At 50.7% G+C, this 26,771-nt stretch overlaps 9 protein-coding genes across 9 annotated transcripts; 6 read left to right on the forward strand and 3 right to left on the reverse strand.

Annotated features, from left to right (window-relative positions):
- Positions 1–765: 765 nt before the first annotated feature.
- On the forward strand, positions 766–2,221 carry V8C40DRAFT_232578 (mago-binding domain-containing protein). Its single transcript, XM_083213167.1, has one exon. It carries the CDS (start codon positions 1,016–1,018, stop codon positions 1,634–1,636), a length of 621 nt encoding a protein of 206 aa, XP_083077720.1. The 5' UTR covers positions 766–1,015; the 3' UTR covers positions 1,637–2,221.
- Positions 2,222–2,551: 330 nt separating this feature from the next.
- On the forward strand, positions 2,552–3,928 carry V8C40DRAFT_272432 (proteasome regulatory particle base subunit RPT4; the record flags this gene model as incomplete). The annotated part of the gene is made up of 4 exons (XM_083220358.1): positions 2,552–2,762; positions 2,837–3,223; positions 3,289–3,745; positions 3,808–3,928. The coding sequence occupies 4 exons, from the start codon at positions 2,552–2,554 to the stop codon at positions 3,926–3,928; spliced, it is 1,176 nt and encodes a 391-aa protein (XP_083077721.1).
- A 3,332-nt stretch (positions 3,929–7,260) lies between these two features.
- V8C40DRAFT_232582 (glutamine--fructose-6-phosphate transaminase (isomerizing) GFA1) lies at positions 7,261–10,508 on the forward strand. Its single transcript, XM_083213168.1, has 5 exons — positions 7,261–7,632; positions 7,763–7,833; positions 7,938–8,169; positions 8,244–9,823; positions 9,888–10,508. The coding sequence occupies exons 1-5, from the start codon at positions 7,628–7,630 to the stop codon at positions 10,106–10,108; spliced, it is 2,109 nt and encodes a 702-aa protein (XP_083077722.1). The 5' UTR covers positions 7,261–7,627; the 3' UTR covers positions 10,109–10,508.
- V8C40DRAFT_232585 (proteasome core particle subunit beta 7) lies at positions 10,390–11,924 on the reverse strand. The gene is made up of 3 exons (XM_083213169.1): positions 11,667–11,924; positions 11,463–11,610; positions 10,390–11,284 (listed from the first exon to the last, which is right to left on the reverse strand). The coding sequence occupies exons 1-3, from the start codon at positions 11,694–11,696 to the stop codon at positions 10,677–10,679; spliced, it is 786 nt and encodes a 261-aa protein (XP_083077723.1). The 5' UTR covers positions 11,697–11,924; the 3' UTR covers positions 10,390–10,676.
- A 191-nt stretch (positions 11,925–12,115) lies between these two features.
- Positions 12,116–13,659, forward strand: V8C40DRAFT_93741 (uncharacterized protein). The gene is made up of 2 exons (XM_083223635.1): positions 12,116–12,934; positions 13,006–13,659. Exons 1-2 carry the CDS (start codon positions 12,416–12,418, stop codon positions 13,417–13,419), a joined length of 933 nt encoding a protein of 310 aa, XP_083077724.1. The 5' UTR covers positions 12,116–12,415; the 3' UTR covers positions 13,420–13,659.
- A 7-nt stretch (positions 13,660–13,666) lies between these two features.
- Positions 13,667–15,640, reverse strand: V8C40DRAFT_232587 (uncharacterized protein). Its single transcript, XM_083213170.1, has one exon. The coding sequence runs from the start codon at positions 15,309–15,311 to the stop codon at positions 13,899–13,901; it is 1,413 nt and encodes a 470-aa protein (XP_083077725.1). The 5' UTR covers positions 15,312–15,640; the 3' UTR covers positions 13,667–13,898.
- A 14-nt stretch (positions 15,641–15,654) lies between these two features.
- On the forward strand, positions 15,655–17,347 carry V8C40DRAFT_93743 (3-beta hydroxysteroid dehydrogenase/isomerase family-domain-containing protein). Its single transcript, XM_083223636.1, has 2 exons — positions 15,655–16,375; positions 16,450–17,347. Exons 1-2 carry the CDS (start codon positions 15,899–15,901, stop codon positions 17,089–17,091), a joined length of 1,119 nt encoding a protein of 372 aa, XP_083077726.1. The 5' UTR covers positions 15,655–15,898; the 3' UTR covers positions 17,092–17,347.
- Positions 17,348–17,634: 287 nt separating this feature from the next.
- On the forward strand, positions 17,635–21,092 carry V8C40DRAFT_282439 (uncharacterized protein; the record flags this gene model as incomplete). Its single annotated transcript, XM_083221783.1, has 4 exons — positions 17,635–18,272; positions 18,318–18,477; positions 18,517–18,634; positions 18,689–21,092. 4 exons carry the CDS (start codon positions 17,635–17,637, stop codon positions 20,887–20,889), a joined length of 3,117 nt encoding a protein of 1,038 aa, XP_083077727.1. The 3' UTR covers positions 20,890–21,092.
- Positions 21,093–22,398: 1,306 nt separating this feature from the next.
- Positions 22,399–26,474, reverse strand: V8C40DRAFT_93781 (uncharacterized protein). Its single transcript, XM_083223637.1, has 4 exons — positions 25,882–26,474; positions 25,087–25,780; positions 23,032–24,980; positions 22,399–22,956 (listed from the first exon to the last, which is right to left on the reverse strand). The coding sequence occupies exons 1-4, from the start codon at positions 26,221–26,223 to the stop codon at positions 22,519–22,521; spliced, it is 3,423 nt and encodes a 1,140-aa protein (XP_083077728.1). The 5' UTR covers positions 26,224–26,474; the 3' UTR covers positions 22,399–22,518.
- Positions 26,475–26,771: the final 297 nt, after the last annotated feature.

The following is a 26,771-nucleotide window of genomic DNA, read 5'->3' on the forward strand; positions in this document are numbered from 1 at the left end:
GTTGCTTTGATAATAATAAATTTCTTGATCAAGATTTTTTCCACCACTGACTAGTGGATTGATGATGGAACTAATATCCTCACACTCCGTAGTAGCCGTCTCTCTTTGTAGTCCCTACTCTTTCTAGGAGTGTCTCTTAAACTTCAACGTTATGAGTGTCTTTCCGCTTCGTGTGCATAGCCAGCCATATTTTGGTATATATGAAAATATGATCGATAACAAATTGCATTTTCGTATCATTGGCCTCGGTAGAAACTGTGTGCGTGAAACGAGCCCTCAAGATTCGAATCTTGAGTAATGCGAAACTTTTGAGTATATGGGGAAAGCCTAGACCCTGGAAAATAACATGGAGAGTAAGGTGTCCTAACTTTGAGCTACGATTCTTGTATCAAAGCGCTGCGACTTTGCCAATCGATTTCTCTACTTCGATAGTCCCAGCGAGCACCTTGTAAGTTCAGCAGTACCTGGGCTGTGGCCATGTTAGAGGTTGAGATCAGGAAGCTCAAGAAGTCTTGTTTCATTCCCCTTGATTTCAGGTCTGACTATCTACTGTACTAACTTTAAAGGTCATGTATTAGGATACAAGTACTAGCTAATTAAGGTAGCATTGCCCCAATACATAGGCGTTAAAGAACGGCATGGCTAACATGTGGTTGTGACATGGAAGCCAAATCTCGAGATAAGCTCAGCCACTAGGAGTATAACGCAGAATAGTGGGGGTGCGTTGGGCCACCTTTTTCTGTCCATTGCATGGTCACGCCTCGGGTCTCATCCGAGCTTCAAGTTGTCTCGCAAACTGTAGGCACTGTGTTGCTTGAGTGCTGCCGCATCGAAACGTCGCCTGGCCAATCCGCAGCTGTGCCTGAGAGGCCTATTTTTATGCTATCGGAAGCCTGTGCAACCCGAGTCTTCAATTGAACGGGCTGTGATTGGGCACCGCTGAGTCACTGCGAATCAATCAACCTCCCTGCTTTACGGCGAGCTTTCTCAGACCATTGTGTCTGCAGCCTCGACAATGGCACCCGCTACGACAAATTCTGGTATTACAACAGACGAGGCCAGCGGAGAGCGTCACATCCCCGAGTCTACTCGAGCCGACGGGAGCAAACGCAAGGCTATCAAGATCCGACCCGGCTACCAGCCCCCGGAAGATGTCCAAGTCTACAAGAATCGACCAGCAGAAGCTTTTCGCGAACGAGGAAAGCGAATAGGCATTCCTGGCGCCACCTCTGCGCAAGATGAGAAGCCGGACCAAGGTTCAGCTGCAAGCAATAAGAACGCGAAACGCCGAGAGGCCCGGAAAAAGGCCAAGGCAGCGGGTGACGGTGAAGGTGAAGGCGAGGCCAAGGCCGATGCAACGGCAACCACAAAAGATGGCCAGTCCAAGGCAGAAGAGATCGATCCTGAAGTTGAGCGCGAGAAAAAAGCTAGGAGTCTTAAGAAGAAACTGAAGCAAGCCAAGGAGCTCAAGCAGAAGAAGGATGGAGGCGAAGGTCTACTGCCTGAGCAGATCGCCAAGGTCATCAAGATCAACGAGCTCATTCGCGAATTGGATGCCCTTGGCTTCGACGCAGAAGGCGAGCCTAAGACAGAGACGAAAGACGATGCAATTGAGGGCAGCGAGAACAAGAAATGAGGAGTATATCTTCACAAGGCAACCGAAGCAAGGGACCCCGCCGTCCCTCCTAGCCAATACGTTTTAATGCAGTCGACCATACCATGTTATATCATGCCTATTACAGGGAGGAAGCAGCTACAATCCGAGGAGCCATGCCACTTTCGCCAATCCAGAATCCCGCGCGCAGGTTCAAGACACATCATTGGGAATGCCAGATACCTAACGAGGGGTCTGGAGGACTTCTAAAGCTTCGAGACTTGGAGTAGCGGGGCATTGAAAGATCCCTGTACATCTATGATCTATCTATCCCGGGAGCATGGGGCAAAGAAGGCCTTGGGATATGTAACATGTATATATGAAACTCTCCGCGCCGACAACTCGCAATTTTTATACTACCGTTTTGCCCAATTGCTTGAGGCAGACACATATTTTACAACATGCTCTTTGGCCCATTGTGCTGGATGTATTCTGTAGGCCGCCCAGACTTGCACAGGAAACATGTGACGAGTCTTCTGGTGGTAAGCTATTAAATCCTAAATTTCAAGAAGAAAAGGTAGTGGTGCTGCATGAGAAACGCAATGAACTGGGAAGCTTAGAAAATACATGAAGCCATTGATTTGATATTTAAATCTGTCAAGTCATCTCCCGGTGAAGAGAGAGTGCAGCAAATGGTCGCAATACGCGGTTAGCACTCCATAGAGGGGCTGGAGCTGCAATGGGTAGTGCCGATCTTCTGCCGAGCAGCGGTGGCAGGGATTAGCTCAAGGCTCCAATGAGTGAGGTAAGCCTCCACGATTTCAAAGAGCAGCCACCAAGACCCGATCTAGCACCATCACATCTGGCAAGCTATCACCGAACCAACGAGAAAACCCACGGAAATTGAAGACACATTTTATGGGATATAAAACTACCATAGTTGCAGCTTCTCCAATCATGTCTGCGGAAGAAGAGCGCCAGGCGGCCCTCAACGCCTACCGGACGAAGCTCATCGAATCCCGCGAATGGGAGGCAAAGCTCAAGAACCTACGACTAGAGATCAAAGACCTCCAGAAGGAATATGACCGGACAGAGGAGAACATCAAAGCGCTGCAGAGTGTAGGACAGATTATTGGTGAAGTCCTGAAGCAGCTGGATGATGAGAGATGTAAGGGCACTTGCCAAGGATCTTGAGATGGGGAGCTGTTTCCGGGTATGATGCTAACCTTGAGTGCTTTCCAGTCATCGTCAAGGCGTCATCGGGTCCACGGTATGTCGTGGGCTGCAGATCCAAGGTCGACAAGACGAAGATGAAGCAAGGCACACGTGTCGCGCTCGATATGACGACGCTCACGATCATGCGTATGCTCCCGCGAGAGGTCGACCCGCTAGTCTACAACATGTCACTGGAAGACCCTGGCCAGGTCAGCTTTGCAGGAATTGGTGGACTTAACGACCAGATTCGAGAGCTGAGAGAGGTCATCGAGCTCCCCTTGAAGAATCCAGAGCTCTTCCTCAGAGTAGGCATCAAGCCGCCCAAGGGTGTCTTGCTCTACGGTCCTCCCGGAACAGGCAAAACCCTTCTAGCCAGAGCCGTTGCAAGCAGTCTGGAGACAAATTTCCTGAAAGGTAAGTCGCGTTTAACAGATCAGAGAGCAAAAGCTGCATGGGAGATGGAGGCTAACAACTCCCAGTTGTTTCGTCGGCCATTGTCGACAAGTATATAGGAGAGTCAGCGAGGTTGATCCGAGAAATGTTTGGTTATGCCAAAGAACACGAGCCGTGCATTATCTTCATGGACGAAATCGATGCCATCGGAGGACGACGATTTTCTGAGGGTACAAGTGCCGATCGTGAAATCCAGAGAACCTTGATGGAGCTCCTCAACCAGCTGGACGGATTCGACTACTTGGGCAAGACAAAGATTATCATGGCTACGAACAGACCGGATACCCTGGACCCCGCGCTGCTGCGTGCTGGTCGTCTGGACCGAAAGATTGAGATCCCGCTACCGAATGAGGTTGGACGGTTGGAGATTCTCAAGATTCATGCCTCTTCTGTTGTCATCGACGGCGATATTGACTTTGAAAGTGTCGTCAAGATGAGTGACGGACTGAACGGAGCTGACTTGCGAAACGTGGTCACTGAAGCGTGAGTGGTTCACCCAAACTAGGAAATCTACGAACAGGTCCTTGCTAACAAAGGAAAAACAGTGGTCTGTTTGCCATTAAAGATTACCGAGAGTCGGTTAATCAGGATGATTTCAACAGGGCGGTGCGTAAGGTGATGGAGGCGAAGAAGCTGGAGGGCAAGCTCGAGTATCAGAAGCTGTAAGAGCATTTCAAGGGAGGGTCATTGAGAAGGTTTTTCTGGCGCCAGTGAAAAAGAGCATACCGATATGGGTACTTTTTAGGACTGTATAATAATGAAATGATGTAGACGCAAATGCTGAGTGAGCCCTTGGTATAGGAATGACATGCATCAGCAAACTACCTGGCATTATTCCACTCCGCCTCTAAGGGATCAATCTGTTGATACTGGTGATAGGCCCTGGTATTGGGGGGACATGGTGTTGATGGGTAAGGCTGACGTGCTTGTAGATATTTGCGGAATAGGAGTGCTACAGGATTACAGAGGCTTGGCATTGTTTCTTGAATGTTTCTAATAAAGTAGTAGTCAAAAAGTATTGTGCCATGGCTAGATATTCCGCTGAGTACATGTCAGCCCTGCAAATTGCCGCAATCAAGTCATGCGATAACAATTGAGCTTATAGCATGAAAATTGCTAGCATGGACCACTAAGAAAGGGCGGCTGAACTTGGGCTGGCGAAGGAGCAAGGCAGAATGGCGATTATTATTGCTGATGTCAGAAGTCAGAGGGGAGATAATACTAGGAGCAGTAAGGTGGCAGATTTTAGTAGAGGCCGGACTTCCAATGGGAGGCAAGCCACAGAGCATGTTTTCCCTACTTGTCGCTCTCGTTTGCTCTCCTCTTCTTCGCTCTTTTTTCTTCTTTTGTGTGTGTATGCCTTTATTGGGGCCGCGGTGTGCGTGGTCAGGAGGATGGGTTTAGCTAGGTATGTAGATAGCCTGACCAGAGGCGACAGATCCATGGTGGCTTTGCGGAGATTGCATTACTTGACGTTTACTAATAATAAGACTCTGGACAAAGAAACAGTTGACAGATGATGCAAAAGAAAAAAATTGCATCACGGCTGTCGAAATTCATGGAGACTCCATATCTCAGCCGCGTAAACAGAGTGATGCTATTCTTGGAAATAAAAATAGAAGAGCTGAGCTAACGAACCGTTACTAAGGAGTGCTAGGGGCAAATCAATGAGGCTGTGAAAAGGAACCTTCTCAGCCCAAGCGCGATCTGGATTGTTCGGGGGACGGCGCCAAGCAAGGGTTTAGATTGATTGCTTCTTCTTCCATCTACGTGTAATGCTTGGCCTGGAGATCATCAGAGGGCGCGCGGGCTATGCATTAGCGACTTCTTTGTTTTCACGTTGGTAGCGAGTCGGAGCGATAGCGTTATCACGGGCATACGAGGCTGCAATTTCATCGACGGGCCCGGGGTGGGCTATTTTCAGCAGGACACTCCGTATTGCCGGACGTCCCTCTAGTACAGTGCCGGCAGAAACGGACAGGGGTGGTTGCTATCGGGAAGAGAGGGGGGGCAAGGGGAAAAAACAATACAGACGGAGGTAGTGTGTGTACCTGGCCGGAATACGAGCCTTATGACGTCTCCAGGAGGTGCCACGGGAAGGATTTGCTCGTGCGGCACGGCACCAGAGGCGATTTTCTTGTGATTCTACCTGATTCGATTATTTTTTTGAATCAAAATCGTGAAACCTGTGCCTGACTTTTTCAATGGGTCCGGGTCCGTCTGTGCTTTGGAGCAGCGCAGCTTACTGTTGCCCACAAGTTAAAAAAAAAAAACGGGAGGGCTACGGAGTAATACTGGCGAACCGTTCAAGTCGGACGGGCTTTGGGACGGAGCATAGTACGGATCCTGTCTGTGTAAGACGCTTTTAGCACGGCTGGAGCGAGGGGATTGGCCGGAATCAGGGTCGGGCGGTGGCATGGTGGTGAGTCGCTGGTGGACGCCACACGAGGCTCCTTTTCCCCTTGATCTAACGCATTCAGAGAAAAAAAGGGACATGGGATGGGCGAGAAATGCTAGCGTCAGGTTTGGACCAGTTTTAGCGGCGAAAGGGCCTAGCCTTTTGGAACTTTGCGAACCGGTTGCTGGGGCGGAGTTGGGAGCTTTTTGGTTTGGCTGAAGGGTTTTTGACTTGACGGGCGGGTATTTGCTAAAGTCAGTCTGTGTTGGACACGATGATGACAAGAGACAAAAAGATGGAGTACGTTAGGTGCTGTAGATGATGGAATGTGGGATATACAGACAGTGGCACCCTTTGCTGTACGACGCTGACGACGGAGCCCCACCAACGAGATGTAGAGAATTGAGGGGCGCCTTAGTGCGGGAACGACACAGGGCGTTGTCCAGTCACCGCGCCAGATGTGTTTACTGTCCTGTCCACTATCAATGCCATGGCATTGATGGCATTCTGTCCGGCGCCGGGGAAGCAAGAGGGAGAGGCATGGGTGCCCGATATCGAAAGCGAGTGTCATTGGGAGTCTGTTCTTGCTTTTTGCTTTTACTTTTACTTTTGATGTTGGAATAAGGCCGTGCCGGGACGAGCACAAGCTGTAAAGCCTCGACCCCGCCACCAGCCAATGCGGCCGGGAGCTGCCAGCACGCGCAGTCCGAGATGCGTACTCGTACAAGTACAGTCAAGTTTGTACGAGCATCTGAAGCATGACCTACCGTGGACGGACGGGCTTTGTCAAGCGGCGGAATCGTCCGCATCTGTCCATCTCACGCCCGACATGCTCAGCTCCGAATCACACTCACTCACACTCGCACTCACACCTTGACCACACCCCCTGGGCATCAATCAACTGGGGACATGGGTGACTTTGAGTCCCTTGGGCCGCTTTTGGCAATCAAGCTTACAAGCTGGTGGGAATCAGTGGCATATGACAGCGGCGTGAATGGCCTTGTATCTGGTCTGTATACTCCGTATTCTAATACAAGTTCCCGGTAGATAGCGGTGACGTTGGGGCCAAGAGGCTAGTCGCTTGCAACTTTGCATGGAGTTCTAGATCGGACAAAACAAGGCAGAGTGAGTGAATGACGGCAATCCAATAGTGTAACATCAATGCCGCTGGAAGCTCGTAAATTCGACCACGGTCTGCGACGCAGGTACAGTACGAGGTACCACAGACTCAGACTTAGCATAAGATTGATAGCAAATCGAGCAGGGAGACGAAAATGGTGCTGCTTTTTTGCAAGGTCAGGTCAAACAGGGAGGGTGTAGGAGGGGCACAACAACAGCACAACAACAACCGCCAAAGATCATCTCCGTCATCCAGCTGGTAGTCAGTACCCGGCCTGTACCCGAGCTGTACCTGACATCCAGCTGCTCGGAGCCCCCATCGTGCGGTCCCTCCACGGTACCGCATGCTCCCTGCCCACCTAAGCTCGCTGCCCACCTCGGACCCTCTCCCCTCCCACCCTCTCCACATTAAGCTGAGCCCCAAAGCCTCGCTCCGCTACTTCTGGCCAGTGCTCCTTTTCCTGTCTTCTGCCAAGGGAGTAACAGGTACGAGCACGTTTGCCTTGCTCGTTTTTAGCACGCAAAGTCACTGCCCAGTCAGAGCGCCGGTCACTGCTAGACAGCCAGACAGCTCGAGTACATATAGAATAATACTTCCCACCTTCGCGTGCCGCCCAAACCTAAACTCATCTGTCCGCGCCTCCCCTCCTTTTATACCAAACCAACCTAAACCTTCGCCCCTTAGTCCCAGCCAATTCCACCGTCTTACCACCTTATCTTGGGCTTATATTGGCGCGCTCTTCTTTATTGTTGATTCCCTCTTCTCTCCCGTCTCGTCCAGCTCTCGTTTCATTGCGAGATCCTGCATTTTCCTGCTTCTATTCTGTCCATAGACATCATCAGCAATCATGTGGTAAGCTTTCCATCCCACCATTCACCGCCCCGCTCTCTGTCTTCTTGTTGTGGTGCTGTCATGACCTCAGAGACGGGGAACCCAATTGTCAATTGACCTGCCACTGACACTGACATGCTTGTTTCCACAGTGGCATTTTCGGATACGTCAACTACTTGGTGGAGAAGGACCGCAAGTTCATTCTTGATACTCTGCTCAACGGTAAGGAGCTCTCATCTTTTTATTTCCGGGCCTCAATGGAGGGGTACTTTGCCAGACTTGACATGGAGAGCAATTTGACAGCTAACGCCTTGGTCCTTTTCTAGGTCTGTCCCGCCTTGAGTACAGAGGATACGATTCCGCCGGTCTGGCCATCGACGGCGACAAGAAGAATGAGGTTCTGGCCTTCAAGGAGGTTGGCAAGGTGGTCAAGCTGAGGAAGCTCATTGACGAGTCCGAATTGGACTTGACCAAGGTTTTCGACTCACATGCCGGTATTGCCCACACCCGATGGGCTACTCACGGCCCCCCCTCCACCCTCAACTGCCACCCTCACCGGTTTGTCTCCCCCTATATCTTTATGTGCAATTCTTGATCCGGAAAGCTAACAAGACGCCCGCCGCCACATACAGATCCGACCCCACCTCGCAGTTCACTGTTGTTCACAACGGTATCATCACAAACTACAAGGAGCTCAAGACCCTCTTGACCAGCAAGGGCTTCAAGTTTGAGACCGAGACCGATACCGAGTGCATTGCCAAGCTCGCCAAGTACATCTACGACCAACACCCCCAGATTGGCTTCACCGACCTCATCAAGGCCGTCATCCAGGAGCTTGAGGGTGCTTATGGTCTGCTGATCAAGTCTGTTCACTACCCCCACGAGGTCATTGCTGCCCGAAAGGGTTCCCCTCTTGTCATTGGTGTCAAGACTCAGCGCCGCATGAAGGTCGACTTCGTCGACGTTGAGTATGGCGAGGACGACGCTGCCCTCTCCGCCGAGGCTGCTTCTCAGACCGTTGCCCTCAAGAAGGCCGCCGCTGGCGACCTCCTGGCCCCCTCCAGCGCCCTGGGTGCCCCTGACAAGTCTCTCCTGCACCGCTCCCAGTCGCGTGCTTTCATGACTGATGATGGCATGCCCATGCCCACCGAGTTCTTCCTCTCTTCCGATCCCTCAGCCATTGTTGAGCACACCAAGAAGGTCTTGTACCTTGAGGATGACGACATTGCTCACATTCACGAGGGCTCCCTCAACATCCACCGCCTGAAGAAGGCCGATGGCAGCTCCAATGTCCGAGCTATCCACACTCTTGAGCTGGAGCTCCAGGAGATCATGAAGGGCAAATTTGACCACTTCATGCAGAAGGAGATTTTCGAGCAGCCCGAGTCTGTTGTCAACACCATGCGTGGTCGTCTTGACGTTGCCAACAAGACCGTCACTCTCGGTGGTCTGCGCTCATACATCTCTACTATCCGACGATGCCGTAGAATCATCTTCATTGCATGCGGTACCAGTTACCACTCTTGCATGGCTGTCCGAGGTATCTTTGAGGAGCTGGCTGAGATCCCCATCTCCGTTGAGCTGGCCTCTGATTTCCTCGATCGTGAGGCTCCCGTCTTCCGAGACGACACCTGCGTTTTCGTTTCTCAGTCTGGTGAGACCGCCGACTCTCTGATGGCCCTCCGCTACTGCTTGGAGCGTGGTGCCCTCACTGTCGGTATCGTCAACGTTGTTGGTTCCTCCATCTCTCTCCTTACCCACTGTGGTGTCCACGTCAACGCTGGCCCCGAAATCGGTGTTGCCTCCACCAAGGCCTACACCTCCCAGTTCATTGCCATGGTCATGTTTGCTCTCTCCCTTAGCGAGGACCGTGCTAGCAAGAAGGCTCGCCGAGAGGAGATCATGGAGGGTCTCGGCAACGTCTCCGCCCAGATCAAGCAGATTCTCGACCTGGACCAGCCCATCAAGGACCTGTGCCAGAAGGTTTTCAAGGATCAGAAGTCTCTGTTGCTGCTTGGCCGTGGCAGCCAGTTCTCCACCGCTCTTGAGGGTGCCTTGAAGATCAAGGAAATCTCGTACCTCCACTGCGAGGCTGTCATGTCTGGTGAGCTGAAGCACGGTGTTTTGGCCCTGGTCGACGAGAACCTTCCCATCATCATGATCCTCACCCGTGACGAGATCTTCACCAAGTCCCTCAACGCCTACCAGCAGGGTAAGTTAATTCCAATTAAAACAACCGTTCGTTATTTTTCTCACATCGCTAACGCTCGTTCTAGTCATTGCTCGTGGTGGCAAGCCCATCGTCATCTGCAACCCTGCCGATGAGGAATTCAAGGCATCGGATGCTCTCAAGATTGAGATCCCCAAGACCGTCGACTGCCTGCAGGGTATCTTGAACGTCATTCCCCTGCAGCTGATTGCCTACTGGCTGGCTGTTCTTGAGGGCCTCAACGTTGATTTCCCTCGAAACTTGGCCAAGTCTGTCACTGTCGAGTAAAGAGACGCCGGTCGGCTCTACTCACTGGATGGATGTTGACGTGGCAGCGGGCATTTTTTGCTGCCACGAATTAAAAGATAATGAGGAGTTGGCAGTCAGGGAACTTTTAACGGCTCAGCAATGATTTTTTCTGTATTAGGAGGATGCGCTTTATATTTTTGTATGTAATCAGGACCTAAGAAAGGTTCAACTGTCAGTGCGGCCGAGCTCGTTTTTAGGCGAAAGCAAGGCGAGCTGTTGTTATTTACGTAGGACATGCGTCTGCCGGAGCGTCTTGGCATAGTGCATTTTTCGTTTCACTGAAAAACATGTGTCCTGAGCGTCTGCTTGTAGACTTTGCTCTAGCGTCTGCTTGGAAATCTAGATAATCCATAAATTGTAAAAAGATCATTTTGTTAAATATGACAACGAGAGAATGAAGTGACTTGGGCATCAATGGAGAAGTTCCTGGAGGCAGAATTTCTTTGAAATTTATTGCTCATCTAAGAGCCAAGGTCTTTTTTCATTTCTTTGCACTATAAAAACAGAATAGGCCGCAATTATGTCTTTAGTAACTAACTCCTGGACTTTAGACCGTCTGAGTGCCATAGCCCTTGATTCTATCCGCAAACGCCCAGCTTTGATCCTCTAGCTTCTCGTCCTGCTTGAGCTCGACACCGTCCTTGGTCACAACAGCTAATGAGTAAGAGTCTAGACTCCGAGCGTCACGGTAAAAGAGCACTTTCATGGCCTCCTTGACAATGTTGATGGCCTCCTCGCGAGAGAGCTTCTTGGCCGACTCTTCGTCAGGGACGTAGCGTCTCATGATTGGCTGGGCCAGCATGGCGCCGAAACCCGTGGCCAGGGAGGGGGCAGAGTAGGTGCTGCCGAGGAGGTCGGCGGCGGCGAGGAAGGGCTCGCCGTTGTCGTCGAGGCCGCCGATGAGGAGGTGGTTCCAGAGCGGGTCGAACTTGGAGCGGCGGTTGTAGAGGAGCTTGGAGAGGTATCGGTGGAGGTTGGCGGCGTTGAGGCGGGGCTTGTCGGGGGACTCGTAGGCCTCGGAGAGGGAGAGGTCGATGAGGTGGCGGTCGAGGTACTGCATGTCAGAGATGTCGCCGCTGAAGCCGACGATGGAGGAGTCGGCGAAGGTGCGGAGACGCTTGACGTCGGTGAAGCGGGCGAGAGAGCCGTAGGATGCTGTAATAGTTGAGAGTTAGTTGAGGGAAGGTCATTGGGGTGAACAGATGGTGGTCTTGTTGAGAGCTTGGATACTCGGATATGGAAGGGGGGGGGGGTTCGACAAAGAGACGTCACGGCAATATGGACGACGATTCGAGAGAAGGGAAACAAGAAGAGGTAGGCAAAGGGGACGCACCCAGGTTATCAGCCGCCATGACAACGCCGTCCTTGAACTTGATGCCTATTACTGAAGTACCAGTGACGATGGGCTGCTGAGTGTTCTGCTTGGGCCCATTGTCCTGCATGTAGGAGTGGTCGTAGGCGCCGTAAACGTCGTCTCTCGGCTATGACAGAAGAGTCAGGGAATTGCAATCATAGTAAGTCTTTGAGGGCTTCGTACTCGACCCCATGCTTGCGGACGGTGATCCATCTTGGCTTATAGAGCTTGTGAAGAAGAGGCGGCGACGTGGGGTAAGGACGGAAGCTGAAGCTGAGCAGCTGCTTGAATCTGCGGCAGCTCTTCGAAAGTGGAAACGGGATGTTGATTCGTCTGTTGCTGAGGCTGCTCAAAGGCACCAGATATTCGGCTCGGATGAATTGGGGGAGGAAGCGAGAAACCGAACAGTGAGAGAGGCTTCGCTTGTCTTGGGAGAGCTGGTGATGCCGTGGTCGCGCGTCCCAGCGGTAGCCTACAAAGTTACAAGCAGTGGTTACATAATCTGACATCACTGGCCATGATTGGCTACAAGGAGGGAAAGCTTGGACCATGCGGCCATCAGGTACAGCATACGTCTCTTGTGGCGGGGCTTGCGGCGACGGACGAAGTTTTCGATACTTTGCATCGTTCGATAGAAGACGTCAGGGAAGCACAGCAGCTGCAGCAGCTACCAAGCGAGCTCTAAAATCGGCAGCAGCAGCAGAGCTTACAGGGCTGGTTGCGGCAATCGATAGCAACGGCAGTTCCTCCCCCTCCCAACCCTCGTCACTTCGCAACACCATTCCAGCAACTGCACGAGGAAAAAACAAGATTCGGATTTCTTCGCCTTTTTACCCGACAGCGGTTTTTACAATTTGCACTGCAATTGCAACTCTTCCACGCTCAACGCCCCTTACATTTGCGCCCAAACATTCGAAAGTCGAGCCGTCAAAATGTTGTCATCCGCAACTCTCGCGGCCCTTCGTCGCGTGCTCATCAGCTCCGGCGCGGCAGCTCCATGGCGCCAATCCACGGGTCTAGCAGCCCGCGCATTGGTGTTGCGCCTTGCCACGCCCTCGGTGCGCACGATTAGCATCTCGGCATCTATGCGCTCGCCAACTGCCAAGTCCACCACGTCAAAGTCAAAGTCAAAGACCTCGGCCAAGAAATCGACGACCAAGAAGACCGCAAAGCCCAAGGCCAAGAAGCCTGTCAAGAAGGCCGTTAAGAAGAAGGTCGCCGCCAAGAAGCCGAAGAAGGCGGTCAAGAAGAAGTTGACGCCTGAGCAAAAGGAAAGGGCTGAGATTAAGAAGTTGAAAGAGATGTCGCTGCTGAAAGGACCGACCTTGCTCCCAGAGACAGCTTGGAATGTATACTTGGTCGACAACATTCGTGGCAGCAGTGGTTCTGCCATAGAAAGAGCCAAGGCCCTTTCCACCAGCTTCAAGAACTTGACCGAGACCGAGAAAGAAGTAGGCCCTTCTCTCCCTTGACTCTCCCCATGAGACCAGATTTACTAACTTGGCTGTTTCACTTTTCTTAGCGCTTGGCCTCCGTCGGCAACTCCAACAAGATTGCCAACCAAGAGACCAAGAAGAACTGGGTCCAGTCGTTCCCCCCTGAGGCGATTTACACGGCTAACCTGGCTCGCCGTCGCCTGGCTCGCAAGACTGACAAGAGCAAAATCTACTTGATCCACGACGACCGACTCCCTCACCGTTCAGGAAACGCCTTCACCCTGTACTTGAAGGAGCAGTATAGCCAGATTGGCGCCGAAAAAGCTACTGATGCTATGAAGACCATTAGCGGGCAATGGAAGTCGCTGAGCCCCAGCGAGAAGGCTCCCTACATCGATCGGGCTAATGAGCTCAACAAAGGATCAGAAGGTCAAGCCAAGACCCTGAGAGAGAAGGGCAACCAGTACTGGAAGGAGAAGCTTGCCTCGCCTGCAGCTTAGATTTAGGTCACATGTCTGAGGATGGTGTTCTTGTGTGTGCGTGTGTTGTAAGCGAGTAGACATGTCTTTTTTTTCTCTGCCACGTTACTTGTGTTTATTATGGTATATTTCTCTCTGGGTTTTGGGCTGGTTGGAGGGAAAAAAGGGTGAGATCGTGGGAGAAAGTGAAGAAAATGGTTTTTTTGTTATCGCGCTTGAGTTTTGACGGGTACTTCATGAATTTCATGAATTGTATAACAGTAACGTGCGTATGAATGCCATTTATTGAATGTTATATATTAACTCGCCCCTTGATTAGATTCTCTCGTTTGATTTTGACTCCCAAGCAGTAGAATATAGCTCCTCGGCGCCATCGCCATAAAATATGTGCTCTTCTTTGAAGAGATATAGACAATAATCATGAGAAATAACTCCAGTTCCCATGCCAAGTTTCTTATATCCAACTTTGGTCAAGTTTGACCGATATAATTACAATTACCTTACTTCTTCTCCACGGGGAGCACTTCCAGGACAACCTCTCCATCAGCACCAATCCATTGCGCGCCGGTAGTTTTCAGATGCCTGCCGCTGGCGAGATAGAGCAGCAGATATGTATGCTTGGCGACATGAGCCCAGCAGTAGAAGCGAATCCAGGTGTGCGATTCATCCCGGCGACACCACACGCCCCAGCCGGCGAGACCACTGCGGAGGTAGTTGGCCAAGAAGACCCAGGCTTCGTGGCGGGTATCTTGGGACCAGCCGGTGCAGTCGAGGAGCCAGTATCCTCGTTCGAGGGGTTCTGTTTCGCGTTTTATCACGGGACGATATCGAGATGAGAGGTCTTTGGCTAGCTTGGCTAGTTTGTCGGATACCAAGTCTGCGGGCTCGAGATCCATGATTCCTGCGGGGGGTGACGGTGGTCGAATTTCCAAGGCCTCGGTTAGTTCTTTCACTACGGCAAAAGAAGTGCTTGTCGGCTGATTGGTCCTTACGGGGCCAGTGTCACTCGAGCTCCGTTGCAAGTTTGTCGCTTCGGCTTCATCTGCGAGTCCCTTTTGACGTTTTGATAGAGGTGGTGCGGATTCGGCTCTGAAAGAAGCCGCTTCTGACGCTGTATCAAGAGCGCTGCTTGATATGTATATGGTCTCGTTGATTACAGTTGGGGAAAACTGCTCCCGCTTCCGTGTCGATACTTCAGGTACTCCGGGTGTGACCGGGATGATATTTGCAGCGCTTCCATATCCAAGCGATTGGCTTGCAGCCTCGTCCACGCCAGGAGGGATTGGGATAGATGACGGGATATTTCCCCCATAAGCGCTGGCTATCGAAGTGGATTCATCAACATTAGGAGCTGGGCCAGGGAGCGAGGATTTGGGAGGTGCCGATGAATTCAGGTTCTTTAGATAGTGCTCCAGAACCCTCGTTGGCGAGGCGTGGCGTATCTCAGCATCCGGTAAGGGATATGAATCGTTGACCTGGCTTGGAGGCGCACGCCATGGAGACAAGACCTGAGTCGAGAGAGATTCCACATCTTCGGTTGGGAAAGACTTGTCTGCTGAGTCACGTCTCTCTTGCAACGGCGGTGAAAAGCGATTATCATATACGCTTCGAAAGCTCAGATCCTGAGTCTCTGGAACCCACGGTTGTCCTGAAGTCACTGCCGAGAAGTCCTTGTTGAATGAAGAGACCGTCTCTTGCGTTGGAGATTCTCCCACCTCGCCGGCATGTTTTCCATCTCCATAGTAATGTTCTTGAAGGGGATCAGCTGTAAAAGCAACCCGGCGTTGGGGCTGAAAAGAAAGATAGGATTGCGCGAGCTGCCGATATGCAACGTCGTCTGCCGTCCTGCTTGGTGCCGTGACGTGAACTAGGATCTCGACGTCCTGGTCCTGATTCCCCCGACGCTCTGCCATTTGATGCCGTCTATGTATCCGTTGCTGAGCTAAAGAGCAGAGCACTTCCAAGGATCAAGAAACATGGCACTCGTTTTCATCGGTTGAAAAGCGTATGGCAGACAGCACGTCAGAGAAGAGACGAGGAACGATGATGGCTCATTTATACATGATGCAGTATGCAGCGACCTGCGAGAGCATGCGCTTGGCAGGCAATGCTGGGCGCCTACAAGGGTTCGAAAATAAGCTGCAGGCCGCCGTGTTGGGTCGCACAAATTACCGGGGTCTTGGTGATGATGGCAAGTTGTTCATCCAAGTCTGTAGAAGTGTCGTCGTGAAAAGGATCTAGCTTACGGAGATTGAGGATTGATGTTAGACTCAATTGCACCTAGAACCCCCCACTAAACTGAAGCCACGTTTTCCCCCAAATCCCCCATTTCTTCAGGCGTATCTCCACTAAAGACCACTAGAATTTCGGCCTAGCTCAGGTACCTCTAGCAGTGGCCTGCTTTCTGTGTCACGACTCCATCATATCGCATCTCGATATCGACTTCCAACATTCGTCCATCCATACCCAAAACTCCCTCACCACAGCGTCACTCGCAGCAATGGCCGGTGAAAAGAGAGGCGACCTCGGCAGTGTCCTCGTCATTGGAGGCAACGGCTTCCTGGGCCACCACATCGTCAACCAGGCGCTGGATTCATGGAACTGCAAATCCGTGGCCTCTATCGATCTGCGATGCACCCGCAACATCAACGACAAGGCCTCGTACCACGAGTGCGACATCACCGATGCTACCAAGCTGACCGAGATCCTGAAACAGGTCAAGCCTGACGTCGTCATCCACACGGCCTCCCCCGTGGCCAGCGGCGACAACAAGACGGCCCACGATCTCTTCCGCAAGGTCAACGTTGGCGGCACCCAGGCTGTCATTGAGGCTTGCCAGAACACCGGTGTCAAGGCACTCGTGTATACCAGCTCGGCCAGTGTCATTAGCGACAACGAGAACGATCTGTTTAACGCAGACGAGGGTTACCCCGTTATTCGAGGTGCCCAGCAGAAGGAGTACTACTCCGAGACAAAGGTGCGATATCATGGACACTTGCTATACTTGAAACTTGCATTTCAGAAGACTGACAATTGAACCCACTTCTCTAGGCCGCTGCCGAAGAATTGGTCATCAAGGCCAACCGTCAAGAGCCCTCCAGACTCCTCACCACGTCCATCCGTCCTGCTGGCATCTTCGGTGAGGGTGACGTCCAGACCCTCGCCGGCTTCATCCGTGCCTACGACAACAAGAAGTCACACATCCAGCTCGGTGACAACACCAACATCTTCGACTTTACCTACGTTGGCAACGTCGCCCACGCTCATCTTCTTGCCGCCCGCCTGCTGCTCGCCACCGCCGCCTCGCGTACCATCCCTCTGAGCCACGAGCGCGTCGACGGCGAAATCTTCTTCGTCACAAACGACTCCCCCGTCTACTTCTGGGACTTTGCGCGCGCCGTCTGGAAGGCCGCCGGTAACGACAAGGGCACCGAGGGCGTCTGGGAGATCTCTAGGGGTATGAGCATCCTCCTCGGCTCTGCCAGCGAAATCTTCTTTGGAATCATTGGCAAGCCGCCTACCTTTACCAGACTCAGGGCCATGGTGTCGACCATGACGCGCTACTACAACATCAACAAGGCTAAGCAGGTTCTGCGGTATGAGCCTCTGTGGACGCTGCAGGAGGGCATTGACCGCGGTGTGGGCTGGTTTATGGAGGAGAAGAAGAAGGATGAATCCAAGAAGACGCAGTAATTGGCGTAATGGTTGAGAGAGGGTAGCAATTAAGCGATGAAAAAAGAGGTGGGAAATCCTATATACCCATCGGTACTACGAATCATTGATGAGTGACATGATTTGGATGCAGATATAGCAGTAATTTAGTCATGTGTGTTTATATACGCACCTGCAAATATTCATTTAATACGCACTTGTTTATAACATCAATACAAGAGGTCCATACTAATATGGCCCAGTATTGACTTGACTAATATGGCCCAGTATTGACTTGTCCTTGTAAATGTCACGTTTTCACACCGCTGATAATGATTCGTTTCCTACCTAGGTAGGTACTATTTCAGCCGAATGCCAAATGGTACTGATATCTAGGTCTAATTATCCAATGAGAGAATGCGGCTCAATCGCAGCCTGACACTCCCCCGCCTTCGAAGACGCGAGATGCTGCATCCTTCATACACCAGCCATCCACGGCTTGATAATTGAGGCCAGCAGGAGCTTCCTCCAGCATCAGGGAGAGGCATACGCAATTGTTTAATCTTTGTTGGGCCACCAGGAGAAATGTCGAATCCGAACGATTACACAGTTGGCTGGATCTCCGCCATTACAACCGAATATGTTGCTGCCCGAGCTGTGCTTGATGAAATACACGAAGGACCAGAGATGGTTTCTCCCCACGACAGTAACAATTACACATTAGGTCGAATTGGGAAGCATAACGTTGTTATCGCCGTTTTGCCCGATGGAGAGTATGGGATATCCTCAGCAGCTCGTGTGGCAGCAGACCTATCACATAGTTTCTCTAATGTTCGATTCGGTCTGCTAGTTGGTATCGGGGGAGGCGCGCCATCTCGGAAGAACGACATTCGCTTGGGAGATGTGGTGGTGAGCTCACCAGACAAGAGCAACGACGGTAGCAACGGTGGAGTGTTTCAATACGATTTCGGGAGAACTATCCAAGGACAGAGCTTTCAAACAACAGGATTCCTGGATCAACCACCACGTGTCCTACGTGCAGCGGTAACAGGCATCACGGCAAAATATGAGGAAGAAGGGCATCGAATTAAGGCAAATATTGGTGCCATTCTCGATAAGAATCCAAGGCTACGAAAGAAATACCAACAACCCGATCCAAGTAGCAATAGATTATATCACAGTTACATCTACCACCCTACAAACGAGGAAAGCAACTGTGCCATGTCATGTGGAACTACTTCATCTTCCCTTATCTTGCGGCCTGAAAGGGGTGAATATGAAGATGATCCGATGATCCATTATGGCCTGGTTGCTTCAGCAAACCAGTTAATGGAAGACGCCGTGCTTCGCGACAAGCTCGCTACAGAAGAAGATGTCAAGTGCTTTGAGACAGAAGCAGCAGGGCTAATGAATCACTTTCCGTGTCTCGTTATTCGTGGCATTTGCGATTAATCAGATTCGCATAAGAATGAGGAGTGGCGGGGATATGCAGCAATGGTGGCAGCCATGTATACAAAGGACCTCCTTTATCAAATCGCGCCCAATAGAGTTGAAGCTGAGAAGAAGATTGGTGACTTACTATCTGGTTAGTCTGAGGCTCTTCAAATCGTACTGTTAGCATATACTGATTCCATGAGAGACTATCGAGATATTGCAAGAGAACATCGTGATATTGCAAAGGAGCACCGAGACATTGTCACGGAGGATATCCAATTTCAGGAAGAAGAAAAGCGTCGTCAGGAAGAAGAAATTTGTCACCAGCTATTCCGCCTCACAAATAGTGACAGAGATGTTACATACGAGTGGTACAAAGACAGAGTGGAAAAAAGGGTTGAAAACACTTGTCTGTGGTTCCTCCAGCACGAGCACTTCCAGACGTGGGTAAAACAGGACTCTGGCCCGCTGCTGGTATCAGCAGATCCTGGCTGTGGAAAGTCAGTGTTAGCCAAGTATCTGGTTGACGAGGTCCTATCACAATCAGAAAGTACTATCTGTTATTTCTTCTTTAAAGACCAGGACCAGAATACCGTCAGGCAGGCTCTTTGCGCACTGCTTCACCAGCTCTTCACCCAGAAGCCATGTCTGATCAAATATGCTGTGAAAGAATATCGCAAGGACGGACCGGGGTTAACCAATTCTACAAAATCGCTGTGGCAGATTTTACAGGATGCTACTAGAGATCCCCAGGCAGAGTCTATCATAATTGTCCTCGACGCCTTAGACGAATGCAAAGAATTCGAGTTGCCGGATTTGATACGCTATGTTGAGAGCCAATTCCGCAGCGATCAGTGTGGGAAGCTTAAATATCTTCTTACATGTCGTCCATACGAGGCGATCATGTCTAAGTTCTATAATCTGAAAGGCGCCTCCCCGGAAATCCATATACCAGGAGAAGAAGAGTCAGAAGCTATTAGCCACGAGATAGATCATGTGATTCAGCATCGGCTTAACCAGCTATCAAAAACCAAGAGCCTCTCTGCCGATATTACAGAGTATCTAAAAACGAGGCTACAAGAGACTCCCCATCGTACTTACCTATGGGTCTATCTAATATTCGACTATCTGGAGAAAGAAAATTTTAAAAAGACCTTGAAGGGAGTAAAATCTACTCTTATGGCGCTTCCACAGAGTGTTAACGAAGCATATGAACGTATTCTTAGCAAATCTAAGGACGATCCAATGGTCCGCAAAGTTTTGACAATTGTCTTTGGAGCGGAGAGACCGTTACAATTAGACGAGATGAATGAAGCCGTTAACTTTGACATCTCATCGCGAACTACTGACCACGAAACAGAACAGGATTTCAAGTCCCGTCTTAGATCGTGGTGTGGTTTATTCATCTCAATCTACCACGATAAGATTTATTTCCTCCATCAAACTGCTCGAGAATTTCTTCAACAATCATCTCCACCTGCAATCATCCCGGTCACATGTGGATGTTGGCAACACTCTATAAGTGACCGCCAAGCACAAGCGGTACTGGTGGAGATCTGTCAAGCTTACCTCCTACAAATACTCGATGTGTTGAAAGGCTCGGAATGCGATGAATATGATTTCGATCCGTTGGAACTCGAACAATACCTATTTAGAGATAGCTTTCTACATTATGCCGTGCTTGCAGGGCCTCGCCACATCCGACGACTTAGAACCCTGGAGGCAGCAGCGCTTCCAGGACCAGCACTTCCAGCTGCCGCACCTATGGAGGTAGTCGATGGTTTGAATGACCTAGCTACAAAAATGGGAGATTACTTTTTCCGGTCGGGTGAAGAAGGAACTGACAGTGATGACGCAGTAATCGTCATCGAGTTTGCGCTGTGCATAGCTCAAATGGCTATCTACTCAATGCCTCAAGGCAACCCCACCCAGGCCGCCATGTTGAGCAACTATGAAAATCGTCAATACCCACAGCTCGATCCGACAGACCAGCTGGATTCAGTTTTCGACGAATCAAGAAAAGTCCTTGAGACTACCCCGAGATATCATCCAAACCGGGAGAAACTTTTGCAATGCCTTGCAGGTCATCTAAAAGAGAGGCCACTACGTACTATTACCTGCTTAAGCGACTGGTTTGGAGCGCTAGCTGTACTAGGAGAGATTGTTGATACCACCCCACTAGATCATCCAGATCGATTAATACTCTTAAACAGCCTTGGAGATTGTTTAAGCACACTTTACATACCATTGGACCGGAGACCTACTCTTAGCCTTTCTCAAGTTGCACGGATACTATGGAAGAGTTTTCGCATGATACCCGTAGGTCACCCAGATCGGCTTATAATTTTAGACAATCTACGTGAGAGTGTTCATGACTACATGAAGACAATGCAAATACCTTATTGAGGCATGCTATTCCTTTACCTCATCTCAGCTGCCGCATACGACATCACCGAAACTACTCTTGACTTGTTGAACGACAGTCCTTATTCCCCTATTCTAAAGGGGGGAACTATAGACAAGTGACTTGAGCATCCATTGACGGCGGCACGTCAACTCGACGACGATCCCAAAACCAAAGCAGCTTTCTACATATCTCTCTACATGTAGCATTGGCAAAATGGAAGACGAGGAGTCTATTGATCGATGTTCTCATCTAGCAGACGCTTTCCAAAAGGCTGGCTTCCACCACATGGTGGGCACAACCTAGAACATGAATGACGCTGTCGGTAGGTAGACATGGCTGAGCCGACATATGAGTTTCTATAGGATGAGTATATACAGTGATAGTAGTAGATACCAGAAGAAAGTAGAGATATCAGCAGATATGTGATGAATCTGCGGGCCACAGGTTCCATCACATTACTAAAATATTTCGGGATGGATGGATGGATGAACGGTAATCCTAGAGTATTGAAGGAGGAAGGCTACATACACAGGCTGCGAATTGAATGTCAACCCGAACCAATTGCTATAAGAGCGCAATGAGTAAGAATTCACGGTCCAGCAAACACATATACAAAACACAAACGTAGTAAGAAGCCAACAAAGTATCTTCATATATTCTCACACCACCCCACATCTCGACCCTCATCTGTCTCTGTCTCATCTCTCTCTGTAAAAAACTCCCCGTCCAACACAAAAAATCTCCAGATTTCCCCCTCTCTCAAAAAGGCTACAAAATATCAAACAGAAAAATAAAAAAAGACAACAAATCTCCTGGATCGTAGAGAAAAAAATAAAGTAAATCCTTTCATGTCCATCCCTTTCCCTTTCCTCCCCTCATAGCATTAAAAAAAAAGAACTCCAAGCGTCACAATTCGAATGACGCTTTTTTTCCTTTTTCCTTTTTTGAGTTCTTGTTGTTGTCATAGCCCCCTTTTTTAGGTTCTCTCCTTCTAGGAAGCAAGGGCAAAAGATGGTTTCTTTCCGGCGTCTGCCTCATCATAAACAGGCTATGATCTCCTTCAAAACGAAGAGAGAGGGAGATGTAAAAATAATTGAAAACCCGGCGGACAAATTTCGTCTTTTTTGACTCTCTTATTCCACACAACACTAAAAACACAGCAATGGTAAGCAGTTGCAAAGGGCGGGGGCTTAATCGCTCGCACTCAAATGCCACATATGCTATACACTATATCCACGCCCAACTCGCGCATACAAATAGAAACTTTTTTGAAGAGTGCCAACCAGGACCGCTCATGAAAGTACAAGAATAAAAGAAAACAAAAGGGGATAGAAGTAGAAGAGCAAAAGCGAATAGATATGTGAAGAAAGAAAAGAAAGGAGACTAACTCAAGAAATAGCATCGCCAGGATTGTCGTATCGAACGTCAGAGGAAGAAAGTTCGGTCTTGACTGTTTGCAGTGAAGAAGGACAAAAGTAATGGATAAACGCCTGGAGAAATGCTATAATGGACACTGTTTCCGGGCCGCATTTCCTATAAAGGGAGTATAACAACACACACATACTGAACATATCCTCTCTGGCTTCCTGCCAAATCAGTAGACAAAGCACAAACGTTTAACCGGAAAATCAAAAAGGCTCGCCAACACCTACCCCACCGCCTTGGCGGCCCCAAACGCCAGAATTCCGCCACTCTGTCCGCTGACTGTGATCAGGGTTCTCCCCATGGGGATTGGGATGATCAATTTGATTAGCATCGTAGGGAGAGGGCTGGTCTTCTGGGGGCCTGAACCGCGGCGGTGGCACCGGCGTAGTGGAATTTGGTGGAGGAGGGTTGTCCTGCATCGGCCGGACTGATCTCTCGCCCTGCCAGACGGACGGATCCGTTTCGCCTCGCTTCGGTGGCGAACGGGTCGAGCTCTCTTGCCGATTGTAGACCTCGCTCAGCTCGGCTGGGGCTTGTCCTCTGATATCTTGGTATCGTTTCATGATCTCTTTGGTTGAGATTTCACCATTGTTGCTGAAAAGATAGGGGTCGTTGAGCAGCGTAAGAATCTCGTCCGGAACCTAAAACAGCTCATTAGTATTGCTTTGCCTCATTGTAGCCGAGATTCCCCGGAGCTTATGCATGGGAATACTTACCTGGCACATCTCTTCGATATTGTCAATAAGAATCTCCACTGCGTCAATCACATAGATAGTCTCGCTATCCATGGCAAGTGTTTTGGCAGGGTTCATCAAAATATTGGGTGCAATAACAGTTGCCAGATTTCTTACGTCCATCTTGGACCCAACCTCTTCATCCAGTTGGTGGAAAGTGCCCGCCCATTTGAGGAATGTGAGAAGAATTTCCAAACAGTCGCGATGACTCTTGGGAAGGAGACACATAGCCATGTGCAGACACTGCAGTTTTCGAGCTGGGTCTTGTATCTTGGCAACGGTGATCCAAAGCTTGTAAAGCTTGTTAGTCATGAGAGGGTCTGGAAGGTCTCGCAGGTATCTCTTTAGAACTGCTGCCAGCTGAATTACTGGCTGCTCCATAAAATTGACGGTATCGCAGCCTTCCGCATTGATCTTATCAACCATTGCTTGTTGCTTCTTGATATTGCCATTCTTACGGAACACGCCTTCGACGGAGAGATCCATCTTGCGCATAGACGAGATAATGTCATCGACGACTGCGGGGATGCGCAGAGTGCCAGGTCCCACGCCGTCCGTTGAGTCGGCACCATCTCGCTCAATGATAATCTCCAAGGGCACACCAAAGACACCCTTCTTCTTGACGCCTTTGCTTTTGTCGTTCTTGAAGGCTTTGCCCAGATTCTTCCAGAATGTGGCCGGTTTTCTGGATTCAATGAAACTCAACAGTTCCTCTAATGTGAATTCTGACTCAACCACAGGATGCATAATCAGGACGGCAAGATGTCTGACGTTGAAGTATTCGAGGCCTGACAGCTCGGTGAAGAATTTCCTGCCAACTCGAGACATCATAGGGTCAGCTGCCTGGAGATCCGGGCCAACCGACTGCGTCCTTGAGTGGCCTAGGCCGAGGCCTTGGTCAGGGGCGCCAGATCGCAGGACATCACTAGGTGGTAGCCGGTCACGGCGTTGTTGTTGCTCGCGGGACTGCTCAACGGCCACAATACGAGAAATATCGTCCAATGTGATGGCGTCGTTTTGCCCAAACATCTGGTCTGTCGATCCTTGAGTTTTTTCTTCTCCTCCGGAAGATGCAGGACGGGGACCTCGTCCATCAGCATCCATAACACGAGATGTCCGAGCTTGTCTAACACTAGACGACAAGTGTCGGTCGAGACGTGTGCTGCGTAGTCTTCGAACCTCATTGAGGGTTGTTTCGTATGTTGACTCGCGACGACGGCTTTTATCGTTTGCATCGCCTGGTTGCCTCGGCCTGGCACCTGCGTTTTGACGAGAGGGATCAAAGTTGCCATCTGCACCGATATCTCCAGAGGTTAGGGCGCCATTGCTTCTCAGAATATCCAGCAGTCTTGCCAATGCGACTTTGAGAAGGAAGACGTATTGTTGAAGTTTGGAAATGTGGGTAAAGGGCGCGAGGCCGTCGGTTTTGCCTCCAATGCATGTGACGCAGTAAATCTTGCGTTCCAGTGCGTTGAAGTGAGCTTCCTCCAGGGCACGACCAAGCTCCCGTTGGCAGCGAGAACAGTTGACACATCCAATATGCCATCTCATATCGCCAGTCTTGGCACATTCATCCTCCACCGATCTGCCACACTGCGCGCAGTGATCCGAGTCCTTGGCCGAAAGCCGCTTGCCGCCCATGGTAACTTGCAGAAGGCCCTCGTCGCCCTTGTAGCTCTCAAAGTCGTTCAAATTATCCAGAAACTGGTGAAGGCCATCACTAGAGCTCGCGTCTCGCTCCAAGCGTAGCGCTCCCTGGAGGCAAATGCGGATGAGCAGCTTGAGATAGTGGGCCAAGCCGGTGACGAGGGACAGGAGCTCCTGGGTTACACCCAGCTGCCGCGATCCATTGTCCTGCGTTTTTGATAGCAAGGAGAAGAACGCCACAATCTTCTTGCAGAGAAGCTTGGCCTCTCGGCCATACGACATGGCTATAAATACAACCACACATTAGCGCCAAATCCTATATATAACCCACTGCCCACATATTTATTCCAATAGAGATGGAGCATTTCTCCCCTCTGATGAAAAGCTTACCTTTCTCGCTTTGCTTTGAAACAGCGGCGTCTAGCCTATCTGCAGCTTGGAAAAGAATCTCAACGTGCCAGATGAAACGCTTCGCAACCAGCACACCGTCGACGTACGAGGCGTTACTGACGTGAAGCAGCATATCAGATATGCATGCGGCAGATGACTCTTCGAACGTTGATAGAACACTCCATATTCTGAAAACCTTGTCCTCCATGCGTTCTTCGTCCTCGCGGATGCGGTCCCTGATGAGATCGCTCACATCGCCCTCTTCAATCTGAGGCACCTCAGTCGGCTGAGCTAGACGTACATTCCAGAATTTGTGTATCATGTAACATTCGGGGTGCCAGTGCTGGTTCTGTCCATTGCGAAATATCTCAACAAACTGCTTCAGGATAGCTGTCTGACAGCCATTGCATCGCTGGGCAAACTGGGTTGAGTAGTGGTAGTGGCAGTAGACGTGTCCATCATGCTCGTAGTAGCTGTCTTGGGCGCCAAAGACGGTTGCACAGAGTGAGCAAGTAAAATGATCAACGTGATACTTGTGGTCGAGGGCGGTTATGTACGACCCGCGAAGGGCCCCACCACATTGGTGGCATAGGAGGCCGAGGCGTCGAAAGTAATCAGTCTCGCAGAGGGGATATTGTCCTCCGTTTTCATCTTCCGCGGGGAAGAACTTGGATGCCACGATCTCGCCGCAATCCTGTCGAGGGAGGTTAGTACATCTGGTGGTAGAGAAGTGGTAAAGTGGGGGGACGAGGAAAGGAGATGGAATCAAGAGGGGCGGAGGGGGTCAGGTATTACTCGGCACTTGAAGCAATCCAGATGAAATGTTCCATCTAGAGCTCGGACGAACTGTCCCGTCAATTGCAGGCCACACTTTTTGCAAACTCTCGACTGGGCACTAGCAGATCGTCCGTTTCTCGGCCGCGGACGGCTCACTTCGCTGCCGTTTGTGGGTTCGTCTGCATATCCTGCTGGCGGCGGTAAGGAGCCGTTGGGGCCTGGTGCTGTCAGGTTGGGTGCTTGCGATGATCCATTCTGCCAGCTGGCGTCTGCATGGCCAGTGTGTTCATTCGTGCGGTCGTTGGGGCCGTCGTCGTGGGTTACATCCACAGGCGGACCGTTGCTGTGGTCGGTTGCCATGGCAGATGTTGCGGCGTGTTTCCTCCCGAACGCGTGCTCCTCTTGCAGTCCAGGGGATGGCTATGATGATCCTGCCCCGTCTCAACGCCAGGTGTCTAGCAGTCGTCGGCGAGGGGTGGCGGCCACGGCCGGCATCAGCTGGGGTGGCTCTGGTTGGTGATATGGATTCCAATTGAGAGCGATGTCACGGCTCTAGACAGAGCGATGCGCGACAGCGTATCCCAAGTGGTTCACGATCCAAAGCAGAGCGCGACTGACATCCGCGTGACAGCCCAGCAACAATAAAGTCGGTTCTCGCTTCGGCAGAGCGTCAGGCTGGGAGAAGAGTTCGCAGAGGATCGCGGAGTCGTGAGATGGGGGAGGTCAGAGGAGATGCGCGTGGCGTCAACATGCACGAGAGACGAGATGCAGCAACCGAGGAACGACGGCGCCGGCACAGAACGAGGGGAGAAGGAGTAAAAAAGAAGGCCTGTCTTCCGTCGAGAGGGTAGAAGCAGCCGTGATGGCGAAAGAGAGTCAACAGGCCGTAGATTCTCAGCCAGTGGAGG

Source organism: Trichoderma camerunense (assembly GCF_050948025.1).
Source record: "Trichoderma camerunense strain CBS 138272 chromosome Unknown V8C40scaffold_2, whole genome shotgun sequence".
Lineage (NCBI taxonomy): Eukaryota > Fungi > Ascomycota > Sordariomycetes > Hypocreales > Hypocreaceae > Trichoderma > Trichoderma camerunense.

Excerpts from the sequence above, each read along its gene's own strand:
- V8C40DRAFT_232578 (XM_083213167.1), top strand. The coding sequence starts at position 1,016 with ATGGCACCCGCTACGACAAATTCTGGTATTACAACAGACGAGGCCAGC.
- V8C40DRAFT_232582 (XM_083213168.1), top strand. Across the intron at positions 7,834-7,937 it reads TCTTGATACTCTGCTCAACG|GTCTGTCCCGCCTTGAGTAC; the intron begins GTAAGGAGCTCT and ends GTCCTTTTCTAG. Across the intron at positions 8,170-8,243 it reads CTCAACTGCCACCCTCACCG|ATCCGACCCCACCTCGCAGT; the intron begins GTTTGTCTCCCC and ends CGCCACATACAG.
- V8C40DRAFT_232587 (XM_083213170.1), bottom strand. The coding sequence starts at position 15,311 with ATGGCAGAGCGTCGGGGGAATCAGGACCAGGACGTCGAGATCCTAGTT.
- V8C40DRAFT_93741 (XM_083223635.1), top strand. The coding sequence starts at position 12,416 with ATGTTGTCATCCGCAACTCTCGCGGCCCTTCGTCGCGTGCTCATCAGC. Across the intron at positions 12,935-13,005 it reads TGACCGAGACCGAGAAAGAA|CGCTTGGCCTCCGTCGGCAA; the intron begins GTAGGCCCTTCT and ends CACTTTTCTTAG.
- V8C40DRAFT_93743 (XM_083223636.1), top strand. The coding sequence starts at position 15,899 with ATGGCCGGTGAAAAGAGAGGCGACCTCGGCAGTGTCCTCGTCATTGGA. Across the intron at positions 16,376-16,449 it reads AGTACTACTCCGAGACAAAG|GCCGCTGCCGAAGAATTGGT; the intron begins GTGCGATATCAT and ends CCACTTCTCTAG.
- V8C40DRAFT_232585 (XM_083213169.1), bottom strand. The coding sequence starts at position 11,696 with ATGGATCACCGTCCGCAAGCATGGGGTCGA. Across the intron at positions 11,611-11,666 it reads GTCCGCAAGCATGGGGTCGA|CCGAGAGACGACGTTTACGG; the intron begins GTACGAAGCCCT and ends CTTCTGTCATAG. Across the intron at positions 11,285-11,462 it reads CATGGCGGCTGATAACCTGG|CATCCTACGGCTCTCTCGCC; the intron begins GTGCGTCCCCTT and ends CAACTATTACAG.
- V8C40DRAFT_93781 (XM_083223637.1), bottom strand. The coding sequence starts at position 26,223 with ATGGCAACCGACCACAGCAACGGTCCGCCTGTGGATGTAACCCACGAC. Across the intron at positions 24,981-25,086 it reads TTCAAAGCAAAGCGAGAAAG|CCATGTCGTATGGCCGAGAG; the intron begins GTAAGCTTTTCA and ends TTGTATTTATAG. Across the intron at positions 22,957-23,031 it reads ATATCGAAGAGATGTGCCAG|GTTCCGGACGAGATTCTTAC; the intron begins GTAAGTATTCCC and ends GAGCTGTTTTAG.